This window comes from Cucurbita pepo, chromosome 20, assembly GCF_057944985.1.
Source record: "Cucurbita pepo subsp. pepo isolate OVF chromosome 20, ASM5794498v1, whole genome shotgun sequence".
Lineage (NCBI taxonomy): Eukaryota > Viridiplantae > Streptophyta > Magnoliopsida > Cucurbitales > Cucurbitaceae > Cucurbita > Cucurbita pepo.
In genome coordinates, this window is record NC_141817.1 from 2,267,369 (window position 1) to 2,289,760 (window position 22,392).

At 38.0% G+C, this 22,392-nt stretch overlaps 4 protein-coding genes and 1 pseudogene across 7 annotated transcripts; 4 read left to right on the forward strand and 1 right to left on the reverse strand.

Moving 5' to 3' along the window:
- Positions 1 to 166: 166 nt before the first annotated feature.
- LOC111782988 (G-type lectin S-receptor-like serine/threonine-protein kinase At1g11300) lies at positions 167 to 4,007 on the reverse strand. Its single transcript, XM_023663852.2, has 7 exons — positions 2,249 to 4,007; positions 2,075 to 2,167; positions 1,552 to 1,751; positions 1,264 to 1,474; positions 946 to 1,183; positions 711 to 861; positions 167 to 625 (listed from the first exon to the last, which is right to left on the reverse strand). The coding sequence occupies exons 1-7, from the start codon at positions 3,525 to 3,527 to the stop codon at positions 311 to 313; spliced, it is 2,487 nt and encodes an 828-aa protein (XP_023519620.2). The 5' UTR covers positions 3,528 to 4,007; the 3' UTR covers positions 167 to 310.
- Positions 4,008 to 9,506: 5,499 nt separating this feature from the next.
- Positions 9,507 to 13,686, forward strand: LOC111782967 (G-type lectin S-receptor-like serine/threonine-protein kinase At1g11330). Of its 2 annotated transcripts, none has more exons than XM_023663832.2 (7): positions 9,507 to 10,876; positions 10,953 to 11,063; positions 12,152 to 12,324; positions 12,403 to 12,613; positions 12,697 to 12,934; positions 13,022 to 13,172; positions 13,260 to 13,686. In XM_023663832.2, exons 1-7 carry the CDS (start codon positions 9,598 to 9,600, stop codon positions 13,566 to 13,568), a joined length of 2,472 nt encoding a protein of 823 aa, XP_023519600.2. In that variant the 5' UTR covers positions 9,507 to 9,597; the 3' UTR covers positions 13,569 to 13,686. The 2 variants fall into 2 exon arrangements, with proteins under 2 accessions (XP_023519600.2, XP_086976724.1); XM_087120598.1 differs by having other exon boundaries at positions 10,962 to 11,063.
- A 335-nt stretch (positions 13,687 to 14,021) lies between these two features.
- LOC147786374 (G-type lectin S-receptor-like serine/threonine-protein kinase At1g11330 pseudogene) lies at positions 14,022 to 15,851 on the forward strand (annotated as a pseudogene). Its single transcript, XR_015414721.1, has 3 exons — positions 14,022 to 14,031; positions 14,261 to 15,583; positions 15,663 to 15,851. The product of XR_015414721.1 is annotated as a G-type lectin S-receptor-like serine/threonine-protein kinase At1g11330 pseudogene (transcript).
- Positions 15,852 to 15,855: 4 nt separating this feature from the next.
- LOC111782966 (G-type lectin S-receptor-like serine/threonine-protein kinase At1g11330) lies at positions 15,856 to 17,367 on the forward strand. Its single transcript, XM_023663830.2, has 5 exons — positions 15,856 to 16,038; positions 16,125 to 16,335; positions 16,424 to 16,661; positions 16,756 to 16,906; positions 16,992 to 17,367. Exons 1-5 carry the CDS (start codon positions 15,856 to 15,858, stop codon positions 17,298 to 17,300), a joined length of 1,092 nt encoding a protein of 363 aa, XP_023519598.2. The 3' UTR covers positions 17,301 to 17,367.
- An 835-nt stretch (positions 17,368 to 18,202) lies between these two features.
- On the forward strand, positions 18,203 to 21,581 carry LOC147786375 (G-type lectin S-receptor-like serine/threonine-protein kinase At1g11330). 2 transcript variants are annotated; one of them, XM_087120595.1, is made up of 7 exons: positions 18,203 to 19,772; positions 19,851 to 19,961; positions 20,033 to 20,226; positions 20,312 to 20,522; positions 20,629 to 20,866; positions 20,961 to 21,111; positions 21,199 to 21,581. In XM_087120595.1, the coding sequence occupies exons 1-7, from the start codon at positions 18,452 to 18,454 to the stop codon at positions 21,505 to 21,507; spliced, it is 2,535 nt and encodes an 844-aa protein (XP_086976721.1). In that variant the 5' UTR covers positions 18,203 to 18,451; the 3' UTR covers positions 21,508 to 21,581. The 2 variants fall into 2 exon arrangements, with proteins under 2 accessions (XP_086976721.1, XP_086976722.1); XM_087120596.1 differs by lacking the exon at positions 18,203 to 19,772 and having other exon boundaries at positions 19,930 to 20,226.
- Positions 21,582 to 22,392: the final 811 nt, after the last annotated feature.

The window sequence follows — 22,392 nt, forward strand, 5'->3', positions numbered from 1 at the left end:
ACTTATTTTAGTTTTTAAAATTTAACATATTTAAAAAACGTAGGTGGCAAAATATAAAATTATCGATGAAATAAAAAAAAAATCATATAGTTATTTAACAATATCTTAATAGGAGATCATATAAAATATATATCTGAATTATAGATCAAAGAGAAAAATGGTAGTATTCTTGAATTAATTGACCACATGGGTTATTAAATTGATTCAATAAAATATTAAAATTGATTGTTAAGCATCAACAAAACTTTTTTAATGCGCTATAAAAAAAAAATTATCTACATTCAAATTTTCGCACTTACATCCTTGAAAACTATCGACCATCAAATGAGGTAATTGTGATCATGTTATTCGAGCAAGTTTCAAGATAATTTTGTTCGAATCTCTCGGTACGAATCTCAATTTGGTTGTTGCTACTAAATCCAGGTTGTTTTGGCATCGGAAGACCAGTGATCTCATTGTGAAGCATTGAAAGAATTGTCGTTATATTTGGTCGGTCTTTTGCAAATTCTTGAACACATAAGAGCCCCACATGAATACACCTCAAAATCTCTGCTTCATAATGGAGTTTAGACATTGTTTGATCAATCAAAGCAAGTAAATTGCTCTCCGTCCATAACTTCCATGCCTAAAGGGACACAAGAAAGATAATCAAATGATGTTAATAGAGGAATAACGTACAAATCGAATGAATTTGATGGATAGACACTTACAAATTTTAGGAGGCTCAAGGCATGTTCGTTCTCATAAAAACTTGTATTCTTTCTTCCACTGATAATTTCAAGCAACAAAACTCCAAAGCTAAATACATCTGATTTTTCTGAGAATTGCCCATTTATCACATATTCGGGAGACATATAGCCACTAAAATTATGGTAAAAAAACCATTAGTTTTTGTGCTAGAATTTGGACAATATACATAAATATAACTCACGGGAGAAGACTTACTAGGTACCCACAACTCTTGTAGTGTTAGCTTGAGCTTCATTGCCGTAAAAAATTCTAGCAGTACCAAAATCCGAAATTTTGGGATTTAAATCTCTATCCAGTAAAATATTACTGGGTTTGAGATCTCTATGAATGATTTTTAGTCGTGAATCCCTATGAAGATACAAGAGCCCTCGAACAATTCCTTCGATAACGTTGAATCTTTTTGGCCAATCTAAAACTCTTCCTTTAGTTGGATCTGCATATTGTTTTCCAAAGAGATGAGTAAAACAATAGATGAAGAACTAAAAAAGGTGTAAAGTTATATTGCAAGCCAACCAAAAATGATTGAATCTAAGCTTCCATTTGGCATATACTCATAAACAAGCATCCTTTCTTCTCCCTCCACGCAACACCCAAAGAGCTGCACAAGATTTCTATGTTGTAGTTTCGAGATCACCATTACTTCATTTGTAAACTCTTCAAGCCCTTGTCCTGAGGTCCTGGAAAGCCTCTTTACTGCTATTTCTTGTCCGTCTACCAGCTTCCCCTGCAGCAAATGATGCCAAATTTCCATCATCTTTCTTCAACGAAAAGAAAGGAACATACAGGAAAGAACTATTCCACCTTGTAAACTGGCCCAAACCCACCCTGACCAAGCTTGTTGTTGGAATGGAAGTGGTTTGTTGCAGTGGCTAGCTTCTCAAAATCAAATAGAGGCAGCTCCTGGAGCTTCACTGGGTTCACTTTGTCATGCTTCATCTCACCACTGTTCATCAAGAACTTCCTCTGCCCTTTCCTTTTCTGCCTTTGCATTTGCACTTTCCCTGTTCCATCTTGTCATTTCAGTAACATAATTTGGATGTAACACTCAAAACGCGTCTATTAAGGAGAGATTTTCACACCCTTTAAGAAATGTTTAGTTCTCCTCTCTAACCGATGTGGGATATCAGAACCATGCACTGAGAGATGTGACAGCGAAGACATTGGCCCCTATGGATAGATTGTGAGATCCACGTCGGTTAAAGAGGGGAACGAAACATTCTTGATAAGGGTGGTTTCTTTAAAACGTTGAATAAACTCTAAAAGAAAAAGTTCAGAAAAGACAATATCTGGTAGCCAACCGGATTGGTGTATGTACTCTACTTACATAAGCAATATATGGAGCAGATAAGTATGATGGTTCCTGCTACCACGGAAGCTACGATGACTGCTTTCATGTCTTTGGTGGTTCCACTTTCATCTGTGATAGAACAAATTAAAGAAGAAGATACCATACGTACGAGATTTAAACTGACACTCATGGAATAAAATGAGTTCATACTAGCTATGTCTGGATACGCCACACGAACATAAATGTCTGCTCCACCATTCTTGAACTCTTGAATATCAATCAAATCGCCTCTCCATATCATACACCCAATCCCTGTTCTATAAGCATAAGCAGAACAAGAACAGTTCGCCAAGCACTGGACTCTGCAATCATCTTCCGAAGCAACAACCCAAGCTGCAAAGTCTGGAACTTTAACCATTACCACCTTCAAAAACCCATCTTGATCTGTTCCCATTTCAACACTGATGTTCTTCTTCCCACACTCCAATGGCGAATTCCTCACACACCCATTTCTCCAATTTCCTCTGTTCCATTCCTCTTCGTTCTCTGGCTTAAAACCCCTCAAACAACTGCAAATTGGGGATTTTTGTGAATTACAGACTCCAAATGCCCCACAGGCGCCATAGATATCACACTCTGTTTCTGGAGCTAACCAAGCAATCTCCCATTTCTGGTCCTCGATATCCCAATGCTTCTCTTCCAAAGCCCCACTCGGGTTCAAGTAGTAGAAGTATAACTGAGCTTCGTTTGCATTGGCAATGGAGAGAGAGTATGTTTTGTTTTCGATTATCAGATTACCTCCATAGAGATAGTCTGTGTTCATGCCGGGTATTCCAATGAAAACTTGGCCGTCCCATGGACCGGACCTCCAATACGTGCGGTTGTTTTTCCAAATTATAACTTCAGGGATCGTCAGAGGGTCGATTCCAAAGGAGAAATCTCCTGAAGATGGATCAGAAGGGGTTTTCCACGAAACGATTTCTACTTTCTCGTTTGTGATTGAATTGGTCATGAATTTCATCACTGGCAAGAATTTGTCTGATGGGTCTTTGAAACTCTCCCATATGATGGTCCCTGAAGCAGAGTCTTGTAGAATAAGGTTCCCAGAATCAAGAAGCCGAGCGGTTGATTTCACTACAGCGTTAGAAACATTAGAATTCCAAAGAGTTTTGTTATGCACATCTAAAACGACGAGATTTCCATCATTGGATACGGCAAAAACCCCGGATTTGTTGTTGAGAGGGTTGTCTCTGTTAGCTACCCAGAAGATGGTTCGAACAGGCACACGTTTATCCCAAATTCCGACGTAGCGATTGGTGGAATTGAGAGGGCTGAAGAAACCCAATTCGAAGAAACCACGATTGGACTGTATAGTTTCTGGGTCTTTGAGGAATTGTGTGGATGTGATCGTATCTATGCAGCAGGAAAATTTGAAAACAGAGCAAAGGAGAAGAAGGGTTAATGGCGTGGAGTTGGTGATGGGTTTCATGAGTGGTGGAGTTTATCGTTGCCGGTGAGGATGGAGCTTTTGATTGTAATGAAAACAAGGTGGGAAGATCCAGGCCTATGGTGTTCATCACGTCGAAATTTCAAAGGCGATTTTATTATTCAATTGGTTTCAGTGGACAGAACAGAGAGAAGTAATGATTTTTAAAGTGTTTTATGGATCAAATTTCAAAGTGGGATTCAGTTCCTCTCAATACAATATTATATTATTGGCTCCAATTTTCTTTGTCATGCCGGTAAACGCAGACGCCATTGCTGAAGAAATTGAGTCCATTCAGCCTAAATCTATGTTCCATCAAAGATCCTGCAACCATAATTTCCAATGCCACTTGCTTCGAGTTGGGCTTCTTTGCACCTCTCAACTCCACCAAGCGATACGTCGGAATTTGGTTCAAGAAACAAATTTCTGTACAACTGGTTGTATGGGTGGCAACCCTCTCAAGGATTCTAATGGGTCTGCACTCTCAAGGATTCTAATGGGTCTGCAACCAACACCAGCGCCCGGCTTTTAGATTCTGGTAACCTGGTTTTGGAAGATGTTGCTTTGGGTTTTATAAAACGCCTATTAGGTATAGAGGTTTCCACATGCTTATAAGTAATATTGTAATCTCACACTCCACTTTTTTGGGGTCAGCGTCTTTGCTGTCATACCGCTCGGTGTCTGACTATGATATCGTTTGTAGCTGCTCAAGTCAAGTCCACTGCCAAAACAAGAAGAGGAATGGAATCGAGGAAATCGGAACGGTGGGTGTATGAGAAATATGCCATTGAAGTGTGTAAGAAATCCAGCATTGACACTAAGTACTGTTGAGGAAGATGGACTTTTGCAGTTGGAAATGGTTAAGGTGCCATCTTATGCAGAGTGGTCCAATGCTTCTGCTTCTAAAGCTGATTGCAAACGCGAGTGGTTGAAGAATTGTAGCTTATGCATATGAGAATGGTACTCAATGCATACAGTATGGAAGAGACTTGAATACAAGTAAGCCCTGTCCACATTTTGGAAAGATAATTATAGCCCTGTCCACATCTCCTACGTGCCTTAATCATCCAAAGCTTAAAGTCAAAATAATAGATGAATGGCGTGGGAACACAGACTAAAAAAAGTCATGTAAAGTGGCGATTTGAAATATGATCAATATTCAACGTCAAAGAAATACAAAAAAGTCAAACGAATAGACATTGAATCCTGGAGATAACCCAGTTGTAGATCCGGGTTGGCTTTCCCTTCCCCACGGAACTTGTTGTTCAAAAAACCCACTTCAAGAAACGAATGTGTTTAAAAACATCCCCAGAAGGTGTTCTTCCTGTTTTGGCGGCTACAGACTCAACAACCGAAGCGTGTGGAAACAAGTCGATGTTGAACACTGTCATAAGCCCTATTCTCTAGGACCAAGACCTATTCTCAAGGTCTTTTTTTGGCTTGTTAGTTTATCTTTAGGTTTAACAGAAGGCTATATAATGCCATTCTTTCTGCTGTTGAAATCATCAAGTTTTGAGTGTCATATTGTATGTCTTGAATAACTTTGGTGTTGTGAGTACATTTGTTCCGCTTTCGGCGCACAACAAGTGGTATCAGAGCATTGTTGTGGTATTTGGGGGTATTGTGAAAGTTTGGGCCTCATCGACCATTAGACGTGCTCACAATCGTGTTTATTCTCTTGAAAATCAGTTTTCAAGAATTGTGTTTTTGAGTTACATCCAGATTAATTATTGCAAATGGCCGAACCATCACGACGTGGATCGAGAGTGTGGAGTTCCAATCTCGAAGTAGAAAAATTTGATGGAACCAATAATTTTGGTGTTTGGCGAGGCGAAGTTAGCGATTTGCTGGTCATGCAAGACCTCGATGTTTCTCTCCAAGAGGAGATGCCTGAAGACATGACAGAAGCAGAATGGACAAAATTAAATCGGCAAGCCTGTGGAATTATTCGATCCTGTCTTGGCAAGGATCAGAAATATCCATTTATGAAGGTTACCATGGCGAAAGAATTATGGGACAAGCTTGAAGCGAAATATATGAAGAAGAGTGTGGAAAATAAACTCTATTTGAAGAAGAAACTCTTCCGTTTTGACTACAAGGAAGGTATCTCAATGGCTGAGCATTTGGATGATTTTAACAAAATCATCACTGATTTGCTCAATCTTGATGTTAAGATTGATGACGAGGACAAGGCGTTGTTGTTATTAAACTCTTTGCCGGAATCCTACGAGTTTTTAGTAACAACCCTACTACATGGAATCACTAATATTGATTTTGAAGATGTTTCAAATGCCTTAATAAACAATGAGATGCGAAAGAAGGAAAAGGAGACGTATCAAAACTCTAGCTCAAATGTTCTCACTGCTCATGGAAGAACTTCTACCTGGAAAAGGAACGAATGTGGAGAGTCTCGATTAAAGTCGAGAGGTAGATCTGATAATTGGAGAAAACTTGATAAAAATGAGTGTGCATATTGTCGACAGAAAGGCCATTGGAAAAAAGATTGTTCGATCTTAAAAGAGAAGGGGTCGAAGTCCAATGTGGTTAAAGATGACGACACTGATACAGATGATGCCTTGACAATCTCCTTATCAGCCAGCCAAACCATGGAATGGATTCTTGATTCTGGGTGCTCCTATCATATGTGTCCCAACAAAGAGATGTTTTTGGACTTCAAAAAGTTCAATGGTGGAGTTGTCTATATGGGCAATGATAGTACTTGCAAGATAATGGGAATCGGCTCAGTACAAATCAAGATGTTTGATGGGGTTATACGAAAACTCAAAGATGTGAGGTATGTTCCTGACTTGAAGAAAAACTTGATTTCACTTGGCGTTTTGGATGCGAGTGGTTATCGCATCATTTTGGAAGGAGGGAATTTGAAAGTAGCTCGTGGAGCTTTGGTGGCAATTACAGGAACTAGAAGAGGTAGCATATACTACCTCAACGGAACCACAATAATTGGGCATGCTGCTATGGCAAGTTCGAAAGAACAAGACATATCGAAATTATGGCACATGCGACTCGGGCATGCTGGTGAGAAGGCGCTTCAGACATTGGTGAACCAAGGAGTCCTTAAGGGTGCCACAACTGGAAAAATTGATTTCTGTGAACATTGTATATTTGGTAAACAAAAAAATGTGAAGTTTGGTACAGCTATACACCAAACAAAGGGTATTTTGGATTATGTTCACACCGATGTATGGGGTCCCACAAAGAATGTCTCATTGGGAGGAAAGAGGTGGTTTGTCACCTTTATTGATGACTACTCGAAGAGAGTTTGGATGTATCCCATGAGGCACAAAAACGAGGTTCTCCAAATCTTCCTAGAGTGGAAGAAAATGGTAGAGAATCAGACGGATAGGAAAATCAAAAAGCTGAGATCAGACAACGGGGGAGAATATACTTATGATCCATTCCTTAAAGTATGCCGAGATGAAGGGATCGTTCGACACTTCACTGTTCCTGGTAAGCCACAACAAAATGGAGTTGCTGAGAGAATGAACCAGACATTAATAGAGAAGGTTCGATGCATATTGTCTCAAGCAGGATTGAGTAAGGCATTTTGGGCTGAGGCTCTCAGTTATGCAGTTCACTTGGTGAATCGTTTACCTGTTTCTGGAAACGGTGGGAGAACTCCGCTTGAGGTATGGTCAGGTAGTCCTGTTAGTGATTATGATAAATTGCATGTGTTTGGGTGTCCTGCTTATTATCATGTGACAAACTCAAAACTGGATCCTAGAGCAAAAAAAGCCAAGTTTATGGGCTTTAGCAAAGGTGTGAAGGGCTATAGGTTATGGTGTCCAGAAACAAGTAAAATTGTTAATAGTCGAGATGTGACATTCGATGAGTCTGGAATGTTTTTGCAGAAAATTGAAAATAATGACGAGGCATTGAAGCAGGTGGAGAAGGTGGTGTTCTCTCCTGATGTGGTTGCTCCTACCGAAGAACCTATTGATCAGGTAAATAATAACTTTGATGTCTTAGAACAAAAAGAGCAAAGTCTTGAGGAGCAAAGCCTTGTGAATGAAAGAGTGGAGGAACCTGAGTCAATCGCCAAGAATAGACCACGAAGGGTAATTCGAAAACCTGCAAGGTTTGATGATACGATAGCATATGCTTTCTCTTTGATTGATGGAGTTCCTAACAGCTACAAAGATGCTATTCAGAGCCCGGATAGCTTACACTGGCAAGAGGCTGTGAATCAGGAGATAGCATCATTGGAGATAAATCAAACTTGGGATTTGGTACCACTTCCAAAAGGTAAGAAGGAAATTGGTTGTAAATGGGTTTTTGCAAAAAAGGAAGACTCTTCTGGTATACGTTATAAGGCTCGACTTGTGGCTAAAGGTTACGCACAAAAGGAAGGTATTGATTACAATGAAATTTTCTCACCTGTGGTAAAACATTCTTCCATTCGAATTTTGTTGGCTTTGGTTGCTCAATTTAATCTTGAGCTTGCACAACTTGATGTAAAAACTGCTTTTTTGCATGGAGATTTGGAAGAAGAAATATATATGGCGCAACCAGTTGGTTTCCAAGTAGTTGGACAACAACATTTAGTATGCAGATTGAAGAAATCTTTGTATGGGCTGAAGCAATCCCCTCGCCAATGGTATAAAAGGTTTGATCATTTCATGGTAGAGCATATGTATACTCATAGTCAATTTGACCATTGTGTGTATTATCGGTGTCTCGATGATGGATCGTTTATCTATTTGCTCTTATATGTTGATGATATGTTAATTGCTTCAAAGAGACAGATGGAGATTGATAAGCTCAAAGATGAGCTTTCTAAAACATTTGAAATGAAAGACTTAGGCAATGCAAAGAAAATACTTGGAATGGAGATAGAGCGAGATCGGAAAAAAGGTACAGTCTGGTTGACTCAGTCTCAATATCTACGCAAGGTATTGTCAAGATTTAGTTTGAATAATTCAACCAAACCCGTTAGTACTCCACTTGCTCCTCATTTCAAGCTTAGTGCTTCCATGTGTCCAAGTTCTGATGATGACAAAAGGTATATGGAGAACATTCCTTATACAAATGCTGTTGGTGCGTTGATGTATGCTATGGTGTGTACTCGACCTGATCTTTCACACGCAGTAAGCATGGTGAGTCGTTATATGCATAATCCTGGTAAAGAGCATTGGCAGGCTGTAAAATGGATTCTTAGGTACATTCTTGGCACTATTGATGTTGGTATTAAGTTTCAAAAACAAGAAATGTTTAAGCTTGACAATCGTGTAGCTGGTTATGTGGATTCTGATTATGCTGGTGATTTGGATAAGCGACGATCTACTACGGGTTATTTATTTACTATGGCTGGTGGACCTGTTTGTTGGCGTTCAACATTGCAGTCTACTGTTGCATTGTCTACCACTGAAGCAGAGTATATGGCAGTAACAGAAGCTTTTAAAGAAGCTATTTGGATGCATGGTTTGATCAATGACTTGGGTATTTTGCAGGAACATATAGATGTATTTTGTGATAGCCAGAGCGCTATTTGCTTGTCAAAAAATCAAGTCCATCATGCTCGTACAAAACACATTGATGTCCGTTTTCACTTTATTCGAGAAATTATTAGCAAAGGGGATATTCGGTTATTAAAAATTGGAACAGCTGATAACCCTGCTGATATGTTGACAAAGGTTATCACTCGTGAAAAGTTCTGGCATTGTTTAGATTTCATCAACGTCGGAAGGGAGTAGTGTGTTGACATGGTAGCAACCAAATTAGCTATAACTTGGAGATCTTATGACAAGGTGGAGATTGTTGAACACTGTCATAAGCCCTATTCTCTAGGACCAAGACCTATTCTCAAGGTCTTTTTTTGGCTTGTTAGTTTATCTTTAGGTTTAACAGAAGGCTATATAATGCCATTCTTTCTGCTGTTGAAATCATCAAGTTTTGAGTGTCATATTGTATGTCTTGAATAACTTTGGTGTTGTGAGTACATTTGTTCCGCTTTCGGCGCACAACAGTCGAATGGATCCACCCTCCAATGGTTATATCAAAATAAGTTAGTATTTTCAACTCTGTTTCGGTTAATCATTAGTATTCAGCCACACAAATGAACCCCAACAACATCTGCGCCTTCTCATTTCTTCTTCTTCTTTCATCTATATGCTTCGGCAAAGATTCAATCACATCTGAAAGTTTCATCAAAGACCCAGCAACCATAACCTCAAATGGCAGCTCCTTCCAGTTAGGGTTCTTCACACCACTTAATTCCACCGCCCGATATGTCGGGATTTGGTACAACCAAATCCCCTTACAAACCATTGTGTGGGTAGCAAATGCAAACAACCCTCTCCACGATTCTTCTGGGATTTTCACTATTTCCAAGGATGGAAACCTTGTCGTCTCAAATGGAAACCACACCGTCCTCTGGTCTTCAAATGTTACTTCTCCAACAGCCAACACAACCGCTCGAATCCTCGATTCGGGCAACCTTGTTTTGGAAGATCCTGCTTCTGGGTTGGTCATATGGGAGAGCTTCAAACATCCTTCCAATTCATTCTTGCCTCCCATGAAACTCATCTCAAGCAAAAGAACCACCGAGAAGGTCGAGTTTACCTCATGGAAGACCGCTTCCGATCCATCTACAGGTAACTTTTCTTTAGCCTTAGATGTTCGGAGTATCCCTGAAGCTGTCATTTGGAATGGCAATAACCCATATTGGAGATCTGGTCCATGGAACGGTCTGACTTTCATGGGAGTACCCGAAATGATCTCTGTTTATCGCATTGGGTTTAATCTTGAGAATGAAAACCAAACTTATTATTTCTCAATTTCTTATAATAACGACAATCAATTACTCAATACCATGATATTAAGCCCGCAAGGCAATCTATTGCAAGAGTACTGGGATCCGTCGGAGGAAAGCTGGGCGGCAGCTTGGTCGGCTCTTAGAACGCCGTGTGATTACTACGGTGCTTGTGGGCCGTTCGGGATATGTAATGCGAATGCATCTCCAATTTGCAGCTGCTTAAGGGGGTTTAAGCCAAGGAACGCGGCGGAGTGGAGTCGAGGAAATTGGAGTAATGGGTGTGTGAGAAATGCACCGTTGCAGTGTGAGAAGTCCACCAACGCCACCGGTGGTGTGGAAGATGGGTTTTTTAAAGTGGAATTGGTTAAAGTTCCATTTTTGGCAGAGTGGTCCAATTCCTCTTCTTCAGCTAATGAATGCAAACAAGAGTGCTTTGAGAATTGCTTGTGTAGTGCTTATGCATATGAAAATGGTATTGGTTGTATGCTGTGGAGAAGCGACTTAGTTGATGTACAGACGTTTGAAAGCATTGGAGCTGATCTTTATGTTCGACTGGCGGAGGCAGAGTTAGACACAATTAGTAGGCTTTCTTTAAACTCATACTGTAATTATTTTCTGTCTAAATTGAACTTGTTTGACATTGTTTTCATTCATAGATGATGCAGAAAGCAAGACTGGAATTATTCTAGCCGCAGTTCTTCCAGCAACGCTTATCATCTTCTTCATTGCCATTTGCTTCTGGTGGAGATGGAAGGCTAACAAAAGAGGTAAAGGAAATCTCATGAATTACTTTTAAAGTATTGTTGTAAGATCCCCATCGGTTGGAGAAACGCTCTTTATAAGAACCTCGAAACCTTTCCCTAGAAAATGTGTTTTAAAAACGTGAGGCTGATAGCTATAAGTAACGGGCCAAAATGGAGAAAATGTGTTTTAAAACCGTGAGACTGATAGCGATAAGTAATGGGCCAAAATGGACAATATTTACTAGCGGTGAGCTTGGACTGTTATAACTGACACCGGATGGTGTGCTAGTGTAACTACTCAAATCTACCGCTAGCAGATATTGTCTCTTTGAGCTTTCCCTTTCAGGTCCCTTCCAGGCTTCCCCTCAAGGCTTTAAAACGCTTCTGCTAGGGGAAGGTTTTCACTCCCTTATAAAGGGTGTTTTGTTCTCCTCCCCAATCAATGTAGGACATCATAATCGAGGGAAGGTTTCCACTCGCTTATAAAGGGTGTTTTGTTCTCCTCCCCAGTCAACGTGGGATATCATAATCCACCCCCTTTCGGGATAAAGGGTGTTTTGTTCTCCTCCCCAGTCAATGTGGGACATCATAATCCACCCCCTTTCGGGGCCAGCTTCTTCACTGACACTCGTTCCTCTCTCCAATTCGATGTGGGACCCCCACCAAATCCACCCCGTTTGGGGCCAGTGTCCTTACTGGCACACCGCCTCGTGTCTACCCCCTTCGGAGAACAGCGAGAAGGCTGGCACATCGTTCGGTGTTTGGCTCTGATACCATTTGTAACGACCTAGATCCACCGCTAGCCGTTATTGTCCTCTTTGGGCTTTCCCCTCAAGGCTTTAAAATGCGTCTCCTAGTGAAAGGTTTTTATCCCTTGTAAAGGGTGTTTTGTTCTCCTCCCCAACCAATGTGGAACATCACAGCTAGCGAGGATGCTAGCCCCCCAAATGGGGTAGATTGTGAGATCCCACATTGGTTGGAGAGGGGAACAAAACATTTCTTATAAAAACGTAGAAACCTCTTCCCAGTAGACGCGTTTTAAAAACCATGATGATGATACGTAAGAAGCCAAAAACAGACAATATTGTTAAGATTATTGAATTCTTTTGCAGATGAGTATAGCAAAAAAGGAAAGAGATTGAGGTTAAGAAGGGATGACATGATTGAGGACAAAATTAAACTTGAAGAACTGCCTGTTTATGAGTTTGAGAAGCTGGCAACCGCAACAGACAGCTTTGATCAACGTAAAAAGCTTGGACAAGGTGGGTTTGGTCCTGTATATAAGGTAGGTTTTATATCACTTATCGGCTAAGTAATTGGAAGCATATGGGTATCTGAAGTAGCTAAAATTTTATACTCTCAGGGAGTATTATTAGATGGACAAGAAATAGCAATAAAGAGGCTTTCAAGAGCTTCAAATCAAGGGTATGAAGAGTTCATAAATGAAGTGATCGTGATATCAAAGCTACAACATAGAAACCTCGTACAGCTTCTCGGCTGCTGCATCGAAAGAGAAGAGAAGATGCTAATCTATGAGTATATGCCCAACCTCAGTTTGGATGCCTTCATCTTTGGTTAGATATTTTAACATCTCTTTCCGTTATATCGTTTTATTGATGATCGATCGCTCACCATAATTAAACTATTTTGCATGCAGACTCGAACAAACAAAAACTCTTGGATTGGAGAAAACGATTCCACATCATCGATGGAATTGCTCGAGGTCTTCTTTACCTTCATAGAGATTCGAGATTAAGAATCATTCATAGGGATTTGAAGGCAAGTAATATATTATTAGACAAAGATATGAATCCGAAAATCTCGGACTTTGGTATGGCAAGAATTTTCGGTAGTAATGAAGTGCAAGCCAATACTATAAGGGTCGTTGGAACTTAGTAAGTATCCTCTGTTCTTTTATATCATTTTGATGGTATTAGTTATCAAACTAACAATGATTATATGTGTCGTTTTGATGAATTTAGTGGATATATGTCACCTGAGTATGCAATGCAAGGACAATTTTCGGAGAAATCAGATGTTTTTAGTTTTGGAGTTTTATTGCTTGAGATCATAAGTGGGAGACGGAACACGGGGTTCAACCGCCATGAATATGCTTTAAGCTTATTGGAGTTTGTAAGTGAATAGAAAAAACGTCAATATCTAAGTTCTTCATGGTATTTAAATCTAAATAACTTATAAAACTTTTGAATGTGGTTTCAGGCATGGAAGTTGTGGATAGAAGACAATCTTATTGCTTTGATTGATCCAACAATATACGAACCGTGCTATCAATCAGAGATTTTGAGGTGCATCCAAGTTGGACTGTTATGTGTTGAAGAATCTATAAACAATAGACCAACTGTTCTTACCATTATTTCAATGCTCAACAGTGAAATTGTAGACCTTCCTACTCCAAAGCAACCTAGCTTTATTGGTAGACCAGCTCGAAGTAATGCAGACATCTCTCAACAATGTCTAAATAAACATTCTACAAATAGTCTTACACTTACCTCAATTATAGGTAGATGATATTGTAATCATAATTATAAACTTGTAAGTTTTTTAATTCAACCCTTTGTGTGAGTAAAAATTTGATTTTTTTTTTTCTTTTTAGTTGATAAATATAATATCTTACATAATTACAGGATGTTCATGAACCGACCCAACTTGACTCTTATACACCCCTAACAACAAATCTTTTCATTTTTCTTTTTTCATCTCAACATTCTTAACAATAAAATTGATAACATATAATAAAAGTAACATGAGCTGTCATGACTTTGCTCTCGGCTTCTCGAAATGTCTCGTACCAATGAAGATAATATTATTTGATTATAAACACAGATCATTCCTTAAATTAACGAACGTGGAACTTTCATCCAGCAATAACTAGTTCACATTAGAAACTTTTAACAATATGGTTTTAAAATTTAAGCTTTTTATCTAGAAATTTAAGCTTTGAACAATATAAACTTTGAATATATGGAGAATTGTAAGGGATTATTAAAAACAAGAAAACCCAAAGTTTCTTGTTTGGTGGCTACAGATTCAACGAAGGAATAGGAGAATTTAAATGAAAAATAACAATAGGTTGGAAAAATAACAAAAGACTAAAACGAGCCTAAAGGATGACTTTGTAGCAGCTGCTTACAATCTTGTCTCTCAAAGGAACAACATTCAGAAGCTTTAAAAGTTTAGTTGAATTTGCATTCTGCGAACAGCCATTCAATTCAGACATCAAATTTGCTGCTTTACGTGCTGTCGATCTCTTCTTCTTCTGCTGCTGCTGCTGCGGCTTTCATTGACATCCTTCTGTTCAAGATTTGGCTTTGCCGGCGACACGATCACTTCAGCAAATTTCATCAAAGACCCAGCAACCATTTTATCTAATGGTAGTGTTTTCGAGTTGGGGTTCTTCTCGCCTGTTAATTCAACTCGCCGATATGTCGGAATTTGGTTCCAGGAATTTTCCCCACAAACCATAGTATGGGTGGCCAACAGAGACAACCCTGTCAAAGATACTTCTGGGATTTTCACCATTTCCAAGGATGGGAATCTTGTCGTCTTGGATTCAAACAACAGCATCCTTTGGTCTTCAAATGTTTCTTCCTCTGTAATTGGAACCGACAACACAAGTGCTCAGATTTTAGATTCCGGAAACCTGGTTTTGAAAGATTCTACGTCTGGGGTGATTATATGGGAGAGTTTCAAACACCCTTGTGATAAATTCTGGACTCCCATGAAGATTAAGACAAACACAAGGACTAAAGAGGTGGTCGGATTTACCTCATGGAACACTCCTTCCGATCCATCTACAGGTAAGTTTTCATTTCTGCTGGATGTTCATGATCTTCCTGAAGCTGTCATTTTGAATGGGGGTGATACTTATTGGCGTTCTGGTCCATGGAATGGTCAGTCTTTTATTGGAGTACCTGAAATGAACTCTGTTTATCTCTCTGGATATAACCTCGCAATCGAAGACCAAACGTACACTCTCTCTCTTGCTTCCAAATATGCCTTTCGAGAATTTTCTTATTTGTTCTTGAACTCACAAGGGAATGTTGAGCAAATGAATTGGGATTCTGAGAAGCAGTACTGGAACTTTAGTTGGTTGGCTCTAAAAACAGAGTGCGATTTCTACGGCGCTTGTGGGGCGTTTGGGATCTGCAATGCAAAAACATCCCCTGTTTGCAGCTGTTTAAGAGGGTTTGAGCCAAAGCACGAAGAGGAATGGAATCGAGGAAATCGGAGTAATGGGTGTGTGAGAAAGACGCCATTAAAATGCGAGAACAGGTCTAGTACAGAGGAAGATGGGTTTTTTAAACTGGAAATGGTTAAAGTTCCATTTTTGGCAGAGTGGTCTAATTCCTCTGCTTCCGTAGACGATTGCAGGCGCGACTGCTTGGAAAATTGTTGGTGTTCTTCTTATGCATTTGAAAATGGAATATGCATGCACTGGAGAAATGACTTAATTGATATGCAAAAGTTCGAGAGCGGTGGAGCAGATCTTCACCTTCGAATGGCATTAGCAGATTTAGATACAAGTACACTCTTCCCAAACTTCCTACAAATTTCATTATTTTCATCTAAATCTCTCAAACATTTCTGTCATTTGCGGCGCAGATAATGTAAGAGATAAGAAAAGAATTATTATAGCCGCAGTTGTACCAGCAACGCTTGTCATCTTCATCATTGCCATAGCATTTTGCTGGAAATGGAAGACTAAAAAACAGAGTAACAAAATATTTAAATTTATAGCCAACCCCAAATACTGACATACATACTAACATTTGAGTTGTTAACAGAGAAGAAGATAATGATGACGTCTGGTGAAAGAGAAAAGAATTTGAAGCAAACGCGGGAGAGTGATAGTATGATTGAGGATGATATCAAACTTGAGGAGCTACCACTTTATGATTTTGAGAAGCTAGCAATTGCAACCAATGAGTTTGATATGAGCAACAAGCTTGGGCAGGGTGGGTTTGGGCCCGTATATAAGGTAGGTAGCTACATTTATGGCTTGCTTTTGATAGTTCGATTAATTGGAAGCATATATAGGTTGGAAGATAATGTGTTTGTTTTCAGGGGAGATTATTGAATGGACAGGAAATAGCAGTAAAGAGGCTTTCAAGAGCCTCTAAACAAGGGTATGAAGAGTTTATAAACGAAGTAAGAGTGATTTCAAAGCTGCAACACAGGAATCTTGTACGCCTTTTGGGATGTTGCATTGAAGGGGAAGAGAAGATGTTGATCTATGAGTATATGCCCAACTTAAGTTTGGATGCATTCATCTTTGGTTAGATACTCTCCACTCACTCTTCACAATTACGTTTAGAGTATTCATTATCTAACCAAAACTAGAATCTACCTGTGTACCTGTGTAGGCTCTCCCAAACAACAAATTCTCGATTGGAGAAAAAGATTCGATATTATCGATGGAATTGCTCGTGGTCTTCTTTATCTTCACAGGGATTCAAGATTGAAAATCATTCACAGAGACCTCAAGGCAAGTAATATTTTGTTAGACAAAGATTTGAATCCTAAAATTTCAGACTTTGGCATGACAAGAATCTTTTACGGCAATGAAGATCAAGCAAACACTTTAAGAGTTGTCGGAACTTAGTAAGTATCTCTAACCATTTGTAAATTACCTTATTCATAATTTTGCATAGTTAACTAGAATTCACTCGTGTGTTTTTGCTTCTATGAATAACAGTGGATATATGTCTCCTGAGTATGCAATGCAAGGTCAATTTTCAGAAAAATCAGACGTTTTTAGTTTTGGAGTTTTACTACTTGAAATTATTAGCGGGAGGCGAAATACAGGATTCTACCTCCATGAATATGGCATAAGCTTATTGGGATTTGTATGTTTACCAAAAACCTCCTCCCAAATTCGGGATAACATTTCGAATCTCGTGAATTCATTCTACTTTTTAAATTTGGTTTCAGGTATGGAAGTTGTGGACGGAAGGCAATCTTATTCCTTTGATTGAACCAGCAATATATGAACTATGCTACCAATTAGAGATTTTGAGATGCATTCAAGTGGGGCTCTTATGCGTTCAAGAATTTGTAAATGATAGGCCAAATGTGTCCACCATTATTTCAATGCTCAACAGTGAAATTGTCGATCTTCCTTCTCCAAAGCAACCGGGTTTTGTCGGTAGACCACATGAAAGTAACACACAACCTTCTCAACCAAATTCAGATAAATATTCAGCAAATAATGTTACACTTACCACAATTATAGCTCGATAATGTGTTGAGTTTGGAAAACAAATTACTTCATACGCGTCATTTTATATAAAACTACCAATTTATTCAATGATGAGCCATCTCTTGTAATGTAAAATTTATATAATGTTAGCTACTAGTAAATTATTTCCATTATATCTAAAAATCGATAGAATATAACAAAAATAACAATAAATATTATTGACGTCGATGTTGGTTTTGATCCTCGATTGAAGTACACCAAAACGAATAACCAAGATAGAAAAAAAACATATAAATAACGGGATCATAACTTGAGGGGAGTGTATCTTTATACCAAAGTACTTCAAGCACAATGTTGAACCACGGATAATTTCGGTAAGAAATACTTCACAATTAATAACTTCTCGTATAAATGTTCAATTGTTGATAATTCAACCCAAGAAATATTTTTTTTTAAAAGGTAAAAAAAAAAGTCAAATATTTATTTTAAATTAAATTTTTTTTTTCTAATTTCTTTTTATATTAAATATTGACCTCAACAGTTTATCCTCAATATCTTGATTGATGTTTCAACGAAATTGAGATATCTTTGACAGTTTCGTCGACATCAACATCTACCTACGAAACCTTGATTAAAACATCGATTTTTAAAAAGAAACAAAGTACTCAACTAAAAATCACAATTGGTATTATATAATTAAGTCGATCAAAACATGTGTTACCTAAAATATGCAACTAACCCTTAATTTATTCCTCCAAAGAACACTAAGAATATAAAAACCTTACCCAACCAACATGCAAGTAACTTTTTGATAGTTACAAATCGAAAACTTTTAACACACTAGAATTTAAAGTAGTAATTTTGTTTTGGTTTTTAATCCTTTAACGATAAGATCTTTTAAGTTGGGTGGGAAGGAGAAGGTGAAAACCTCTCGACTCATTTTAAAAAATTTGAGAGAAAATTCGAGGATAAAAGCTTAAATAATACAATATTTGCATAATTGCAATGAAAATATAGATAGTTGTTACTCGGGTTAATATAAAATAGATATTCTCGTTTTCAGTTGAGTCACCTTTTGGAAAGCATAAACATTGAATATAGGGAGAAGTCCAAGGATTTTCAATAGTTTGGAGAAATTGTGTAAAAATAACAATAACAACATTCAGAAATTTCAAAAGTTTAGCGAAGAGTCATGAAATGGAGACAAGAAATTTGCAGCTTTACATGTTATCGATCTGTTCTTCTTCTTCTGCTGCTGCTGCTGCTTTCATTCACATCCTTCTGTTCAAGATTTTGCATTGCCGGCGATACCATCACATCAGCAAATTTCATCAAAGACCCAGCAACCATTTTGTCTAATGGCGGTGTCTTCTCGTTGGGGTTCTTCTCGCCTCTTAATTCTACACGCCGATATGTCGGAATTTGGTTCCAGAAAATTTCTTCACAAGCTGTAGTATGGGTGGCCAACAGAGACAACCCTGTCAAAGATACTTCTTGGATTTTCACTATTTCCAATGATGGGAATCTTGTCGTCTTGGATTCAAACAACAACATTCTTTGGTCGTCGAATGTTTCTTCCTCTGTAATTGGAACCGACAACACAAGTGCTCAGATTTTAGATTCCGGAAACCTGGTTCTGAAAGATTCTACGTCTGGGGTGATTATATGGGAGAGTTTCAAACACCCTTGTGATAAATTCTTGACTTCCATGAAGATTAAGACGAACACAAGAACTAAAGAGGTGATCGGCTATACCTCATGGAACACCCCTTCCGATCCATCTACTGGAAGGTTTTTGTTTCAGCTGGATGTTCATAATATCCCTGAAGCTGTCATTTTGAATGGTCGGGACACATTTTGGCGCTCCGGTCCATGGAGCGGTCAGTCCTTTATTGGAATACCTGAAATGAACTCTGTTTATCTCTCTGGATATAACCTCGCAATCGAAGACCAAACTTACACTCTTTCTCTTGCTTCCAAATATGCCGCTCGAGAATTTTCTTATTTGTTCTTGAACTCACAAGGGATTGTTCAGCAAATGGATTGGGATGCTGAGAAGCAACACTGGAGTGCTAGTTGGTCAGCTCAGAAAACAGAGTGCGATTTGTATGGCGCTTGTGGGGCGTTTGGGATCTGCAATGCAAAAACATCCCCTGTTTGCAGCTGCTTAAGAGGGTTTGAGCCAAAGCACGAAGAGGAATGGAATCAAGGAAATTGGAGTAATGGGTGTGTGAGAAAGACGCCATTAAAATGCGAGAACAGGTCTAGTACAGAGGAAGATGGGTTTTCTAAACTGGAAATGGTTAAAGTTCCATTTTTGGCAGAGTGGTCTAATTCCTCTGCTTCAGTAGACGATTGCAGGCGCGACTGCTTGGAAAATTGTCGGTGTTCTTCTTATGCATTTGAGAATGAAATATGCATGCACTGGAGGAATGCCTTAATTGATATACAAAAGTTCGAGAGAGGTGGAGCAGATCTGTACCTTCGAATGGCATTCGCAGATTTAGATTCAAGTACACTCTTCCCAAACTTCCTCCAATTTCATTATTTCCATCTAAATCTCTCTAACATTTCTGTCATTTGCGGCGCAGATAATGTAAGAGACAAGAAACGAATTACTATAGCCGTGGTTGTACCAGCAACGCTTGTCACCTTCATCATTGCCATAGCATTTTGCTGGAAATGGAAGACTAAAAAACAGAGTAACAAAAGATTTAAATTTATAGCCAAGCCCAAATACTGACATACATACTAACATTTGAGTTGTTAACAGAGAAGAAGATAATGCTGACGTATGGTGAAAGAGAAAAGAATTTGAAGCAAACACGGGAGAGTGATAGTATGATTGAGGATGATATCAAACTTGAGGAGCTACCACTTTATGATTTTGAGAAGCTAGCAATTGCAACCAATGAGTTTGATATGAGCAACAAGCTTGGGCAGGGTGGGTTTGGGCCCGTATATAAGGTAGGTAGCTACATTTATGGCTTGCTCTGATAGTTTGATTAGTTGGAAGCATATATGGGTTGGAAGATAATGTTCTTGTTTTCAGGGGAGGTTATTGAATGGACAGGAAATAGCAGTAAAGAGGCTTTCAAGAGCCTCTAAACAAGGGTATGAAGAGTTTATAAACGAAGTGAGAGTGATTTCAAAGCTGCAACACAGGAATCTTGTACGCCTTTTGGGATGTTGCATTGAAGGAGAAGAGAAGATGTTAATATATGAGTATATGCCCAACCTAAGTTTGGATGCCTTCATCTTTGGTTAGATACTCTCCCTCTCACCTCACTTTTAAGAATTACGACTACACAATTCACATACACGATTTTGTTTAGAATGATGTTTTAAGTAGCTTAAATTGATGTGTAGGCACCCGTGTAAAAAAATTCCTCGATTGGAGTAAAAGATTTAATATTATCGATGGAATTGCTCGAGGTCTTCTTTACCTTCATAGGGATTCGAGATTGAAAATCATTCATAGAGATCTCAAGGTAAGTAACATTTTGTTAGACAAAGATTTGAACCCTAAAATTTCAGATTTTGGCATGGCAAGAATTTTTTACAGTAATGAAGTTCAAGCAAACACTTTAAGAGTTGTTGGAACGTAGTAAGTTTCTCCCAACCATTTTAAATTACTTCAAATCTTAATTTTGTATGGCTAACAAAAACTAACATGGCACGTTTGTTTCTATGAATGATAGTGGATATATGTCTCCGGAGTATGCCATGCAAGGTCAATTTTCAGAAAAATCGGATGTATTTAGTTTTGGAGTCTTATTGCTCGAAATTATTAGTGGGAAAAGAAATACAGAGTTCTACGGCCATCAACATGCCATAAGCTTACTCGGATTTGTATGTCAAGAAAACTCCCAATTCTCAAAGTTGAATGATAACATTCAAATCTCGAGCACTCATACTATTTTTTACACTTGGTTTCAGGTATGGAAGCTATGGATGGAAGACAATCTTATTCCTTTGATTGAACCGACAATCTATGAACCATGTTACCAATTAGAGATTTTGAGATGCATTCAAGTGGGACTCTTATGCGTTCAAGAATTTGTAAATGATAGGCCAAATGTTTCCACTATCATTTCCATGCTTAACAGTGAAATCGTTGATCTTCCTTCTCCAAATCAACCCGGCTTTGTTGGCAGACCATATGAAAGTAGCACAGAATCTTCTCAACCAAATTTAGATAGATATTCAGCCAATAATGTTACAGTTACTACAGTTGCAGCTCGATAATGTGTTGCGTTAGAAAAACTAATTATTTTATATATCTTAAGTTACATGTAATTTTACCTTTTTGAAAAACTACCAATTTATTAGAACGATAAACATATCTCTTATAATTTTAAATTGATATAAATTGATAGTATGTTTCATGTTTTTTCGTATGAAGAACATTTTTTTGTTCTTTCACTATATTGAATACATATATATGTAGTAAAAAGACAAAGTATAATTCAACTCAGTATAATTAAATTTTTTATTTCGACAACGGAACAAAACATTTATTATAAGAGTGTAAGAACGTCTGCATAACAGATACAGTTTAAAATTATAAAAGTAACGGTGACACGTAATATATCAAAGTTTTTCCAACACGCTCGTCATTTATATCAATTTTTTTAATTCATAATTTGGAATGATGTAATTGAATAAGAAAAGTCAAGTCCACCTAGGAAAGAATACAAAGTCAAACATTTGACTTTTCAAAAGGCAGAAACTTCCATCAACCTCCATTAACCAATTTGATTCAAATTCTTTAGAAATTATATTATGTTGAGAAAAAAAAACATATAGATACTCTCAATTTTTTTATATAAATACTCTCTTTTTTAATATATAAAAATACTCTTTTTTTTTTTTTTTTTTTTCATTTGTCTAATTGTTAAGCTAATTTTTATGAGACATACAACTTTAAATTAAGGTATATAATTCCACAAAAATCACACAAAATTATTAATCTCTATAAATTTGATAATGTATATGTTTTTTTTTTTTTTTTTTTTTTGTCTCTTATTTTCAAAATTATATATAAAATTTGTATGTGTCTCTTTTTGCGTATTAAATCCAGACGATAGATCCCTTTCTTATACAAATATTTATAATTTAGCAAAAATAAAT